Raw genomic sequence first — 15,000 nt, 5'->3', positions numbered from 1 at the left:
TTCGCATAGCAGCTTCTTCACCTCCTCCTTGGTTATATGTACCTCATCCAGCACTTGCTGGTGTGCCCCCCAGTTCTGATTTCTTGGAGTCCTACTGGTTTCCACTGTAAATACCTCTTTAAATCTTGTGTTGAGCTCCTGACAAACCTCTCGGTCGTTTCTTGTGAATTCCCCATCACCCTTCCTCAGTCTGATTACCTGGTCCTTGACTGTTGTGTTCCTCCTGATGTGGCTGTACAACAGCTTCGGGTCAGTCTTTACTTTTGATGCTATGTCATTTTCATATTGTCTCTGAGTCTCCCTTCTTATCTGTGCATATTCGTTTCTGGCTCTTCGGCTGATTTCTTTATTTTCCTGAGTTTTCTGTCTTCTGTACCTTTTCCATTCTCTAGTACACCTAGTTTTTGCCTCCCTACACCTTTGGGTGAACCAAGGACTCGTTCTGTTCTTCCCATTATTTCTGTTTCCCTTGGGAACAAACCTCTCCTCTGCCTCCTTGCATTTTGTTGCTACATAATCCATCATTTCTTGTACTGGTTTTCCTGTCAGTTCTCTCTCCCACTGAATGTCTTGAAGGAAGTTCCTCATGCCTGAGTAGTTCCCCCTTTTGTAGTTTGGTTTTTCCCAGCCTATTCCTGCTACTCTCTCCACTTGGAGCTCAACTATGTAGTCGAAGCACAGAATCACATGATCACTAGCTCCCAGGGGCCTTTCATACATGATACCCTCGATGTCCGAACTACTCATGGTGAATACAAGGTCCAGCCTTGCTGGTTCATCCTCTCCTCTCTCTCTGGTAGTGTCTCTAACATGTTGATGCATGAGGTTTTCCAGTACCACATCCATCATCTTGGCTCTCCATGTTTCGGGACCCCCATGGGGCTCCAGGTTTTCCCAGTCAATCTCCTTGTGATTGAAATCACCCATAACTAGTAACTTTGCTCCCCCCATGTGTACTCTCCTGGTCACCTCGGCTAGTGTGTCGATCATTGCTCTGTTGCTCTCATCGTATTCTTCTCTTGGCCTCCTGCAGTTCTGTGGTGGGTTGTACATTACTGCAATTATCACCTTATGTCCCTCAGACTGGATTGTTCCTACTAAGTAGTCCCTTTCGCCCGTGCCATCCATTCCTTCCATTTTCTCAAAACCCCACTGGTTTTTAATGAGCAGTGCAACTCCTCCTCCCTCTGTCTTTCCTGAGGATTTGGTATCCGGATGGAAAGATTGAATCTGTTATTATTCTGGTGAGTTTTGTTTCTGTGAGTGCTATTATGTCTGGGGATGTCTCTTTGATTCTTTCGTGCCACTCCTCATACTTGTTTGTTATTCCATCTGCATTTGTATACCACACCTTCAACTTCTTTTCTAAGACTGTGGTCTGGGAGGTATATTGGGATTGGGGAAGTGGGAGACCTGGTAAGGAACTATGGGTTGTTGTTGTGGGGGTGGAGTTTGTAATGTAGTGGGTGGGGGCATTGGATGTGGCATGGGTGTTTTGATTTAGAGTGTTTGGTTGCACTGAGGTTGACCTGGTTGGGAGGCTTCTATAGGAAGTTGTGAGGGAGGCTGTATTTGATCTTCTTCCTGGGTCTGGGATCTCCTGTCTGTCTTCTCCATCCCCTCTCTTTCCTCCTTTCGCCTTTGTACCATCTCTCAGTTTCTGCCTTTCTTCTTGTGTTCTGTCGCGGTCGAGATACACCTTCCTGCATGCCGGCATGTCCCTTAATCGTGCTTTCTCCTGCAGGATCCTGGTCTGAGTCGCTTCTGCCTTGAAGGTCACTCTCACTGGCCGGGTTCTTTTCTTTACAAACCCCCCTATTCTCCGAAAATATTCCAGCTGGGTCATGTCGTCTTCTCCTATTGCTTTCATGATGCTTTCAATTGCTTTTTTTTCCCCTTGTTTTCTTGCTTCATATGTTTCCCCTTCAACTTCCTGGAGCCCATACACCAAGACTGACCTCACCCTTTCATTCTCCCACTGCATATCCCTGGTTTCCTCCACTGTAGCTTTCCTTTCATCAGTTTCACTGGCTAATGTACTTGGGCTCAAGTGTGTGTGTTTGTGTGTGTGTGTGTGTGTGTGTGTGTGTGTGTGTGTGTGTGTGTGTGTGTGTGTGTGTGTGTGTGTGTGTGTGTGTTTGTGTGTGTGTGTGTTTGTGTGTGTGTGTGTGTGTGTGTGTGTGTACTCCCCTATTTGTACTCACCTATTTGTGGTTGCAGGGGTCGATTCATAGCTCCTGGCCCCGCCTCTTCACTGATTGCTACTAGGTCCTCTCTCTCCCTGCTACATGAGCTTTATCATACCTCGCCTTAAAACTATGTATGGTTCCCGCCTCCACTACTTCACTTTCTAGGCTATTCCACGGCTTGATTACTCTATGACTGAACAAATACTTCCTAACATCCCTTTGATTCATCTGAGTCTTCAACTTCCAATTGTGACCTCTTGTGTCTGTGTCCCATCTCTGGAACATCCCGTCTTTGTCCACCTCGTCTATTCCGCGCAGTATTTTATATGTCGTTATCATGTCTCCCCTGAAACTCCTGGCCTCCAGTGTCGTCAGACCGATTTCCCTCAACCTTTCTTCGTAGGACAATCCCCGTAGCTCTGGGACTAGTCTTGTTGCAAACCTTTGCACTTTCTCTAATTTCTTGACATGCTTGACTAGGTGTGGATTCCAAACTGGTGCTGCATACTCCAGTATGGGCCTGACGTAAATGGTATACAGAGTCTTGAACGAATCCTTACTGAGGTATCGGAACGCTATCCGTAGGTTTGCCAGGCGCCCGTATGCTGCAGCAGTTATCTGATTGATGTGCGCCTCGGGAGATATGCTCGGTGTTATACTCACCCCCAGATCTTTTTCCTTGAGTGAGGTTTGCAGACTTTGCCCATCTAAACTATATTGTGTCTGCGGTCTTCTTTGCCCTTCCCCAATCTTCATGACTTTGCATTTGGCAGGGTTAAACTCAAGGAGCCAGTTGCTGGACCAGGCTTGTAGCCTGTCCAGGTCTCTTTGTAGTCCTGCCTGATTCTCATCCGATTTGATTCTTCTCATTAACTTCACATCGTCCGCAAACAAGGACACTTCTGAGTCTATCCCTTCCGTTATGGCATTCACGTATACCAAGAACAGCACAGGTCCTAGGACTGACCCCTGTGGAACCCCGCTTGTCACAGGCGCCCACTCTGACACCTCGTCACGTACCATGACTCGTTGTTGCCTCCCTGTCAGGTATTCTCTGATCCATTGCAGTGCCTTTCCTGTTATGTGTGCCTGTGTGTGTGTGTGTGTGTGTGTGTGTGTGTGTGTGTGTGTGTGTGTGTGTGTGTGTGTGTGTGTGTGTGTGTGTGTGTGTGTGTGTTTGTGCGTGTGTGTGTGTTTCTGTGTGTACTCACCTATTTACTCACCTATTTATGGTTGCAGGGGTCGAGTCACAGCTCCTGGCCCCGCCTCTTCGCTGATTGCTACTAGGTCCTCTCTCTCCCTGCCCCATGTGTGTGTACTCACCTAGTTGTACTCACCTAGTTGAGGTTGCGGGGGTCGAGTCCGAGCTCCTGGCCCCGCCTCTTCACTGATCGCTACTAGGTCACTCTCCCTGAGCCGTGAGCTTTATCATACCTCTGCTTAAAGCTATGTATGGATCCTGCCTCCACTACATCGCTTCCCAAACTATTCCACTTACTGACTACTCTGTGGCTGAAGAAATACTTCCTAACATCCCTGTGATTCATCTGTGTCTTCAGCTTCCAACTGTGTCCCCTTGTTACTGTGTCCAATCTCTGGAACATCCTGTCTTTGTCCACCTTGTCAATTCCTCTCAGTATTTTGTATGTCGTTATCATGTCCCCCCTATCTCTCCTGTCCTCCAGTGTCGTCAGGTTGATTTCCCTTAACCTCTCCTCGTAGGACATACCTCTTAGCTCTGGGACTAGTCTTGTTGCAAACCTTTGCACTTTCTCTAGTTTCTTTACGTGCTTGGCTAGGTGTGGGTTCCAAACTGGTGCCGCATACTCCAATATGGGCCTAACGTATACGGTGTACAGGGTCCTGAACGATTCCTTATTAAGATGTCGGAATGCTGTTCTGAGGTTTGCTAGGCGCCCATATGCTGCAGCAGTTATTTGGTTGATGTGCGCTTCAGGAGATGTGCCTGGTGTTATACTCACCCCAAGATCTTTTTCCTTGAGTGAGGTTTGTAGTCTCTGACCCCCTAGACTGTACTCCGTCTGCGGCCTTCTTTGCCCTTCCCCAATCTTCATGACTTTGCACTTGGTGGGATTGAACTCCAGGAGCCAATTGCTGGACCAGGTCTGCAGCCTGTCCAGATCCCTTTGTAGTTCTGCCTGGTCTTCGATCGAGTGTATTCTTCTCATCAACTTCACGTCATCTGCAAACAGGGACACCTCAGAGTCTATTCCTTCCGTCATGTCGTTCACAAATACCAGAAACAGCACTGGTCCTAGGACTGACCCCTGCGGGACCCCGCTGGTCACAGGTGCCCACTCTGACACCTCGCCACGTACCATGACTCGCTGCTGTCTTCCTGACAAGTATTCCCTGATCCATTGTAGTGCCTTCCCTATTATCCCTGCTTGGTCCTCCAGTTTTTGCACCAATCTCTTGTGTGGAACTGTGTCAAACGCCTTCTTGCAGTCCAAAAAAATGCAATCCACCCACCCCTCTCTCTCTTGTCTTACTGCTGTCACCATGTCATAGAACTCCAGTAGGTTTGTGACACAGGATTTCCCGTCCCTGAAACCATGCTGGCTGCTGTTGATGAGATCATTCCTTTCTAGGTGTTCCACCACTCTTCTCCTGATAATCTTCTCCATGATTTTGCATACTATACATGTCAGTGACACTGGTCTGTAGTTTAATGCTTCATGTCTGTCTCCTTTTTTAAAGATTGGGACTACATTTGCTGTCTTCCATGCCTCAGGCAATCTCCCTGTTTCGATAGATGTATTGAATATTGTTGTTAGGGGTACACATAGCGCCTCTGCTCCCTCTCTCAATACCCATGGGGAGATGTTATCTGGCCCCATTGCCTTTGAGGTATCTAGCTCACTCAGAAGCCTCTTCACTTCTTCCTCGGTTGTGTGCACTGTGTCCAGCACTTGGTGGTGTGCCCCACCTCTCCGTCTTTCTGGAGTCCCTTCTGTCTCCTCTGTGAACACTTCTTTGAATCTCTTGTTGAGTTCTTCACATACTTCACGGTCATTTCCTGTTGTCTCTCCTCCTTCCTTCCTTAGCCTGATTACCTGGTCCTTGACTGTTGTTTTCCTCCTGATGTGGCTGTACAACAGTTTCGGGTCAGATTTGGCTTTCGCTGCTATGTCATTTTCATATTGTCTTTGGGCCTCCCTTCTTATCTGTGCATATTCGTTTCTGGCTCTACGACTGTTCTCCTTATTCTCCTGGGTCCTTTGCCTTCTATATTTCTTCCATTCCTTAGCACACTTGGTTTTTGCCTCCCTGCACCTTTGGGTAAACCATGGGCTCATCCTGGCTTTTTCATTACTCCTGTTACCCTTGGGTACAAACCTCTCCTCAGCCTCCTTGCATTTTGTTGCTACATATTCCATCATCTCATTAACTGGCTTCCCTGCCAGTTCTCTGTCCCACTGAACCCCGTTCAGGTAGTTCCTCATTCCTGTGTAGTCCCCTTTCTTGTAGTTTGGCTTCATTCGTCCTGGCCTTCCTGCTTCTCCCTCCACTTGTAGCTCTACTGTGTATTCGAAGCTTAAAACCACATGGTCACTGGCCCCAAGGGGTCTTTCATATGTGATGTCCTCGATATCTGCACTACTGAAGGTGAATACTAAGTCCAGCCTTGCTGGTTCATCCTCTCCTCTCTCTCTTGTAGTGTCCCTTACGTGTTGGTACATGAAGTTCTCCAGTACCACCTCCATCATCTTAGCCCTCCATGTATCTTGGCCCCCATGTGTGTGTGTGTGTGTGTGTGTGTGTGTGTGTGTGTGTGTGTGTGTGTGTGTGTGTGTGTGTGTGTGTGTGTGTGTTTGTGTGTGTGTTTGTGTGTGTGTGTGTGTGTGTGTGTACTCACCTATTTGTACTCACCTATTTGTGGTTGCAGGGGTCGAGTCACAGCTCCTGGGCCCGCCTCTTCGCTGATTGCGTGTTTGTGTGTGTGTGTGTTTGTGTGTGTGTGTGTGTGTGTTTGTATGTGTGTGTGTGTGTTTGTATGTGTGTGAAGGTAGAAAGTTGAAAGTGAACATAGAAAAGAGTAAGGTGATGAATATATCGAATGATTTAGATAAAAAAAAAATTGGATATCGGATTGGAGAGGAGTATGGAGGAAGTGAATGTTTTCAGATATTTGGGAGTTGACGTGTCAGCGGATGGATTTATGAAGGATGAGGTTAATCATAGAATTGATGAAGGAAAAAAGGTGAGTGGTGCGTTGAGGTATATGTGGAGGCAAAAAATGTTATCTATGTAGGCAAAGAAGGGAATGTATGAAAGTATAGTAGTACCAACACTCTTATATGGGTGTGAAGCTTGGGTGGTAAATGCAGCAGCGAGGAGACGGTTGGAGGCAGTGGAGATGTCCTGTCTAAGGGCAATGTGTGGTGTAAATATTATGCAGAAAATTCGGAGTGTGGAAATTAGGAGAAGGTGTGGAGTTAATAAAAGTATTAGAGGGCTGAAGAGGGATTGTTGAGGTGGTTTGGTCATTTAGAGAGAATGGATCAAAGTAGAATGACATGGAGAGCGTATAAATCTGTAGGGGAAGGAAGGCGGGGTAGGGGTCGTCCTCGAAAAGGTTGGAGGGACGGGGTAAAGGAGGTTTTGTGGGCGAGAGGCTTGGACTTCCAGCAAGTTTGCATGAGGGCATTAGATAGAAGTGAGTGGAGACGAATGGTATTTGGGACCTGACGAGCTGTTGGAGTGTGAGCCGGGTAATATTTAGTGAAGGGATTCAGGGAAACCGGTTACGTATTTTTACATAGTCGGACTTGAGTCCTGGAAATGGGAAGTACAATGCCTGCACTTTAAAGGAGGGTTTTGGGATATTGGCAGTTTGGAGGGATGTGTTGTGTATCTTTATACGTATATGCTTCTAAACTGTTGTATTCTGAGCACCTCTGCAAAAACAGTGATTATGTGTGAGTGTGGTGAAAGCGTTGAATGATGAAAGTATTTTCTTTTCGGGGATTTTCTTTCTTTTTACGTCACCCTGCCTAGGTGGGAGAGGGCCAACTTGTTAAAATATATACACACACACACACACTTTCTAACTGACCTGTTTTACCTATTCGGCACGACATATATCGATATATATATACATTATATATATATCTATATATACATATATATATTTATATATACATTATATATATACATTATATATATATATATACATTATATGTCTATATATACTTTATATATATATATCTATATATACATTATATATATATACATTATATATATATCTATATATATATATCGATATATGTCGTGCCGAATAGGTAAAACAGGTCAGTTAGAAAGGACTCATTTATAATTAAGTCCTTCCTATAAACTTAGTAATGGACAGAGTAAGGGAACACATTACTTGTTGGATTCGTCAGCCACGGCAAAAGTGTCCCATTCAGCAGACTGGTGTTCTCCTCGGAGGTTGGTGGCGACGACCTTGAGGCGGTAACTGTGATCTCCGGCAGTCAGAGCGTGAAGGTTGTCATTACCTGCAACATCCACACACTCACTATCTTGACGGATAATGTAACATGTTAAACAAGAACATCGTATATACTTTATAACAATTTACCACAATAAAGTTGCATGAAGAAAAACAAAATACGGAGATATTCATGAACTACGACACAACACAGACGTACATGAACTACAACACAACACAGACCTACATGAACTACAACACAACACAGACCTACATGAACTACAACACAACACAGAGAGCTACATGAACTACAACACATCACAGACCTACATGAACTACAACACAACACAGACCTACATGAACTACAACACAACACAGACCTACATGAACTACAACACAACACAGACCTACATGAACTACAACACAACACAGACCTACATGAACTACAACACAACACAGAGAGCTACATGAACTACAACACAACACAGACCTACATGAACTACAACACAACACAGACCTACATGAACTACAACACAACACAGACCTACATGAACTACAACACAACACAGACCTACATGAACTACAACACAACACAGACCTACATGAACTACAACACAACACAGAGAGCTACATGAACTACAACACAACACAGACCTACATGAACTACAACACAACACAGACCTACATGAACTACAACACAACACAGAGAGCTACATGAACTACAACACAACACAGACCTACATGAACTACAACACAACACAGACCTACATGAACTACAACACAACACAGAGAGCTACATGAACTACAACACAACACAGACCTACATGAACTACAACACAACACAGAGAGCAACATGAACTACAACACAACACAGAGAGCTACATGAACTACAACACAACACAGAGAGCTACATGAACTACAACACAACACAGAGAGCTACATGAACTACAACACAACACATAGAGCAACATGAACTACAACACAACACAGAGAGCTACATGAACTACAACACAACACAGAGAGCTACATGAACTACAACACAACACAGAGAGCAACATGAACTACAACACAACACAGAGAGCTACATGAACTACAACACAACACAGAGAGCAACATGAACTACAACACAACACAGAGAGCAACATGAACTACAACACAACACAGAGAGCTACATGAACTACAACACAACACAGAGAGCTACATGAACTACAACACAACACAGAGAGCAACATGAACTACAACACAACACAGAGAGCTACATGAACTACAACACAACACAGAGAGCAACATGAACTACAACACAACACAGAGAGCAACATGAACTACAACACAACACAGAGAGCTACATGAACTACAACACAACACAGAGAGCAACATGAACTACAACACAACACAGAGAGCTACATGAACTACAACACAACACAGAGAGCAACATGAACTACAACACAACACGGAGAGCTACATGAACTACAACACAACACAGAGAGCAACATGAACTACAACACAGAGAGCTACATGAACTACAACACAACACAGAGAGCAACATGAACTACAACACAGAGAGCTACATGAACTACAACACAACACAGAGAGCTACATGAACTACAACACAACACGGAGAGCTACATGAACTACAACACAACACAGAGAGCAACATGAACTACAACACAACACAGAGAGCTACATGAACTACAACACAACACAGAGAGCTACATGAACTACAACACAACACAGAGAGCAACATGAACTACAACACAACACAGAGAGCTACATGAACTACAACACAACACAGACCTACATGAACTACAACACAACACAGAGAGCTACATGAACTACAACACAACACAGAGAGCTACATGAACTACAACACAACACAGAGAGCAACATGAACTACAACACAACACAGAGAGCTACATGAACTACAACACAACACAGACCTACATGAACTACAACACAACACAGACCTACATGAACTACAACACAACACAGAGAGCTACATGAACTACAACACAACACAGACCTACATGAACTACAACACAACACAGACCTACATGAACTACAACACAACACAGAGAGCAACATGAACTACAACACAACACAGAGAGCAACATGAACTACGACACAACACAGAGAGCAACATGAACTACAACACAACACAGAGAGCAACATGAACTACAACACAACACAGAGAGCTACATGAACTACAACACATCACAGAGAGCAACATGAACTACAACACAACACAGAGAGCTACATGAACTACAACACAACACAGAGAGCAACATGAACTACAACACAACACAGACCTACATGAACTACAACACAACACAGAGAGCAACATGAACTACAACACAACACAGAGAGCTACATGAACTACAACACAACACAGAGAGCAACATGAACTACAACACAACACAGACCTACATGAACTACAACACAACACAGAGAGCAACATGAACTACAACACAAGACAGAGAGCTACATGAACTACAACACAGAGAGCAACATGAACTACAACACAACACAGACCTACATGAACTACAACACAACACAGAGCTACATGAACTACAACACAAGACAGAGAGCTACATGAACTACAACACAACACAGAGAGCTACATGAACTACAACACAACACAGAGAGCAACATGAACTACAACACAAGACAGAGAGCTACATGAACTACAACACAGAGAGCTACATGAACTACAACACAACACAGAGCTACATGAACTACAACACAAGACAGAGAGCTACATGAACTACAACACAACACAGAGAGCTACATGAACTACAACACAACACAGAGAGCAACATGAACTACAACACAACACAGAGAGCTACATGAACTACAACACAACACAGAGAGCTTCATGAACTACAACACAGAGAGCTACATGAACTACAACACAACACGGAGAGCTACATGAACTACAACATAACACAGAGAGCTACATGAACTACAACACAACACAGAGAGCTTCATGAACTACAACACAGAGAGCTACATGAACTACAACACAACACAGAGAGCAACATGAACTACAACATAACACAGAGAGCTACATGAACTACAACACAACACAGAGAGCAACATGAACTACAACACAACACAGAGAGCTACATGAACTACAACACAACACAGAGAGCTACATGAACTACAACACAGAGAGCTACATGAACTACAACACAACACAGAGAGCTACATGAACTACAACACAGAGAGCTACATGAACTACAACACAACACAGAGAGCTACATGAACTACAACACAACACAGAGAGCTACATGAACTACAACACAGAGAGCTACATGAATTACAACATAACACAGAGAGCTTCATGAACTACAACACAACACAGAGAGCTACATGAACTACAACACAACACAGAGAGCAACATGAACTACAACACAACACAGAGAGCTACATGAACTACAACACAACACAGAGAGCTACATGAACTACAACACAACACAGAGAGCTTCATGAACTACAACACAACACAGAGAGCAACATGAACTACAACACAACACAGAGAGCTACATGAACTACAACACAACACAGAGAGCTACATGAACTACAACACAACACAGAGAGCTACATGAACTACAACACAACACAGAGAGCTTCATGAACTACAACACAACACAGAGAGCAACATGAACTACAACACAACACGGAGAGCTACATGAACTACAACACAACACAGAGAGCAACATGAACTACAACACAACACAGAGAGCAACATGAACTACAACACAACACAGAGAGCAACATGAACTACAACACAGAGAGCTACATGAACTACAACATAACACAGAGAGCTACATGAACTACAACACAACACAGAGAGCAACATGAACTACAACACAACACGGAGAGCTACATGAACTACAACACAGAGAGCTACATGAACTACAACACAACACAGAGAGCAACATGAACTACAACACAGAGAGCTACATGAACTACAACATAACACAGAGAGCTACATGAACTACAACACAACACAGAGAGCAACATGAACTACAACACAACACAGAGAGCTACATGAACTACAACACAACACAGAGAGCAACATGAACTACGACACAACACAGAGAGCAACATGAACTACGACACAACACAGAGAGCTACATGAACTACAACACAACACAGAGAGCAACATGAACTACAACATAACACAGAGAGCTACATGAACTACAACACAACACAGAGAGCTACATGAACTACAACACAACACAGAGAGCTACATGAACTACAACACAGAGAGCTACATGAACTACAACACAGAGAGCTATATGAACTACAACACAGAGAGCTACATGAACTACAACACAACACAGAGAGCTACATGAACTACAACATAACACAGAGAGCTACATGAACTACAACACAACACAGAGAGCTACATGAACTACAACACAACACAGAGAGCTACATGAACTACAACACAACACAGAGAGCTACATGAACTACAACACAACACATAGAGCTACATGAACTACAACACAACACAGACCTACATGAACAACAACACAACACAGAGAGCTACATGAACTACAACACAAGACAGAGAGCTACATGAACTACAACACAGAGAGCTACATGAACTACAACACAGAGAGCTATATGAACTACAACACAGAGAGCTACATGAACTACAACACAACACAGAGAGCAACATGAACAACAACACAGAGAGCTACATGAACTACAACACAGAGAGCTACATGAACTACAACACAGAGAGCTACATGAACTACAACACAACACAGAGAAATATGAACTACAACACAGAGAGCTACATGAACTACAACACAACACAAAGAGCTACATGAACTACAACACAGAGACCTACATGAAATACGACACAACACAGAGAGCTACATGAACTACAACACAACACAGAGAGCTACATGAACTACAACATAACACAGAGAGCTACATGAACTACAACACAACACAGAGAGCTTCATGAACTACAAAACAGAGAGCTTCATGAACTACAAGTACAAGTAAAAACGAAAGCGTTACTGTAACTCTCCTCAGCTTTCACAGTAACTACCTCGTTTCAAATGCGGGTACTATCTGTTTGATAGTTCAGGCCGGCAACCAGGAATCCTGGTCTGGGACCAGACCTCAGGGGCGATGACCTCCGGAAGCAACTCCAGGTAATCCAGAATATCTGAACACCTTTCATTTTTTTTCATACAGAACATTTGAATAACACGTCTCATATAGGGTATTTGAACAACACCTCTCATATACAGATTTCTCGTATAGGACATTTGAGCAAGGCCTGTCAACTTGGCTAGTTGAATTAAATTTTAAATATTACTTACTGTATATTGTATTTTGTGTTGTTAAATCATGTTCCAAAAATGTATTCTGAAGATGAAGATTGATTTGTCACCGAAACGTTGATTATACATTAATAAATGTGTTGAGAAGATATTAATTAAAATAGAACGTATACGACACTGCCAGTGTGGATGAAAAGACGCAGGTACATACACTTATGGCATTCAGACGTCTTAAGTCTTTTTCAAAATGATATGAATGATATTCTTTAAGATCACTCATCTTTACTTGTATCTCACTATATCAACATACACCATGCCAAGGGTTCTTCACTATAGACCCAAGTTGTCCAGGTGAGGAAACCGATCTAGAAAAGTTCACATGGATGGTCAGGGTGAAAATGGAGAGAGCAGATGGAAGATTTCCAGCCGTTGCGCTTCTCCAGGATCTCTCTCTTCCGGCTCTATTCATCCACATCCAGATTTTGAGATCGCCTTCTACCTGGGCGAAAGTTTTATGGTGTTTGGGTAAAAGGAGAGAAAGAGGGAGCGAGAGAGAGAGAGAAGGAGACAGACAGACAGAGACAGAGAAAGGGTGAGTATGTTAGCGTGTGTGATTGTGACTGTGACTAAAACAGACTGCAACTGACTTTTTTTCGGGACTGGATTCTAGGAAGGCCTGGTCAAGGACCGGGCCGCAGGGGCGTTGACTCCAGGTAGGGCGGAACTGGTAACAGTGAAAAGGTCATATATTTTTTTCACCGGACACTTGAATCATTCCAACAGCACTGTTAAGGGCTTTCCACATTTTGTGTAGCAGTGTCATACATTCACAGTGTACATCACTTTCTCCCAGGATGCGACTAACTACCTGAACCTGTTAGGTGCTGGCCCCACACCGTCCAGCATATGCACCACAGCCCGCCTGATCAGGAGCTGACTTGAGGAACTTATCAAGTTTCCCCTGGAAGACAACCAGAGGTTTATTGGTGATACTCCTTTATGCACGAAGCGAGGGAGTTGAAAAGCCGCCCTCCCTTCGTGCATAAAAGGAATGACAAGCAAATCACAGGAAACGATTGCTGGACCTTTCATTTGCGAACCGAATGCCTTGACCACCAGCTACGGGTCACATGAAGAAAAAAAAAAAGAAGGGCGGGGAGGGAAGGAGCGAGCGAGTCAGGAAATAATAAGTGGTGGTTATGAGTGGCAGGAAGGAGAGGAGGACAGTGAGAGGATAGGTGAGGGTGGGTGTGGTTTAAAAGAAGTAGGCTAGAGATGTAAGCGGGGGTAAGGGCTTGACCGGCTAGTTGCGGATGAATGCCGCCATAAATAAGTAAATATTGGACCCCACACCGCGCCGTCCGATTTGCCAAGTCAAAGTTGCATAAACAAATTAGATCCGGTTAGTGGCATCTTGCGTAAGAAACTGTTCTCTATCGCTTGCGCTATTTATAGTTGCTAAGCGAGACAAGCCACTGGTTGTACCTGGCCTCAGGCTGGGCTCCCAGCGTAGAACAACCCTCAAAACTGGTCAGAGGTCATGTATTTTGTCTGCTCTATACATAGAAATAAACAGGTATAGCTCGTAGTGTTATTAAACGGGTAGATAGACATAAACTATGTTTATAGATAAGAAGCCTAATATATGATGCCCAAAGAATGTCTGAGGGATACCTAAGGGGGGCTACCTTAGTGCTATTCCCACACAACACGTTTGTAAATAGGACCGAAATATGGATACCTCAGTGTTGTGGTGCTAAAGCTCTCGCTTCACACGGCGAAGGTCCAGGTTCGATTCCCGGCGAGGGTAAAATCATTGGGCGTGTTTCTTTACACCGGTTGTCTGTGTTCATCCATCAGTAAAAAGGGTACCTGGATGTTAATCGACTGGTGTGGGTCGCATCCTGGGACAAAACTGACCTAATTTGCCCGCAATGCTCTGCATAACAAGCGGCTTTCTATATAGTATGTCATTGATGTCATCTAGGCCTGTATACCTTGTGGTACATGTACTTGTAGGAATAAAGATATTATTATTATTATTATTATT

At 44.0% G+C, this 15,000-nt stretch overlaps 1 protein-coding gene across 2 annotated transcripts in view; it reads right to left on the bottom strand.

The window, feature by feature from the left end:
- LOC128694952 (fibrinogen-like protein 1) overlaps window positions 1-15,000 on the bottom strand; it is a 106,621-nt gene that overhangs the window by 14,934 nt on the left and 76,687 nt on the right. For both annotated transcript variants that reach the window (XM_070094396.1, XM_070094397.1), the window contains exon 7: window positions 7,582-7,711. In XM_070094396.1, coding sequence (XP_069950497.1) covers window positions 7,582-7,711 — 130 coding nt within the window. The remainder of the gene's footprint in view (window positions 1-7,581; window positions 7,712-15,000) is intronic.

This window comes from Cherax quadricarinatus, chromosome 45, assembly GCF_038502225.1.
Source record: "Cherax quadricarinatus isolate ZL_2023a chromosome 45, ASM3850222v1, whole genome shotgun sequence".
Taxonomy (NCBI): Eukaryota; Metazoa; Arthropoda; class Malacostraca; order Decapoda; family Parastacidae; genus Cherax; species Cherax quadricarinatus.
This window is presented reverse-complemented; position numbering and strand designations above follow the sequence as displayed.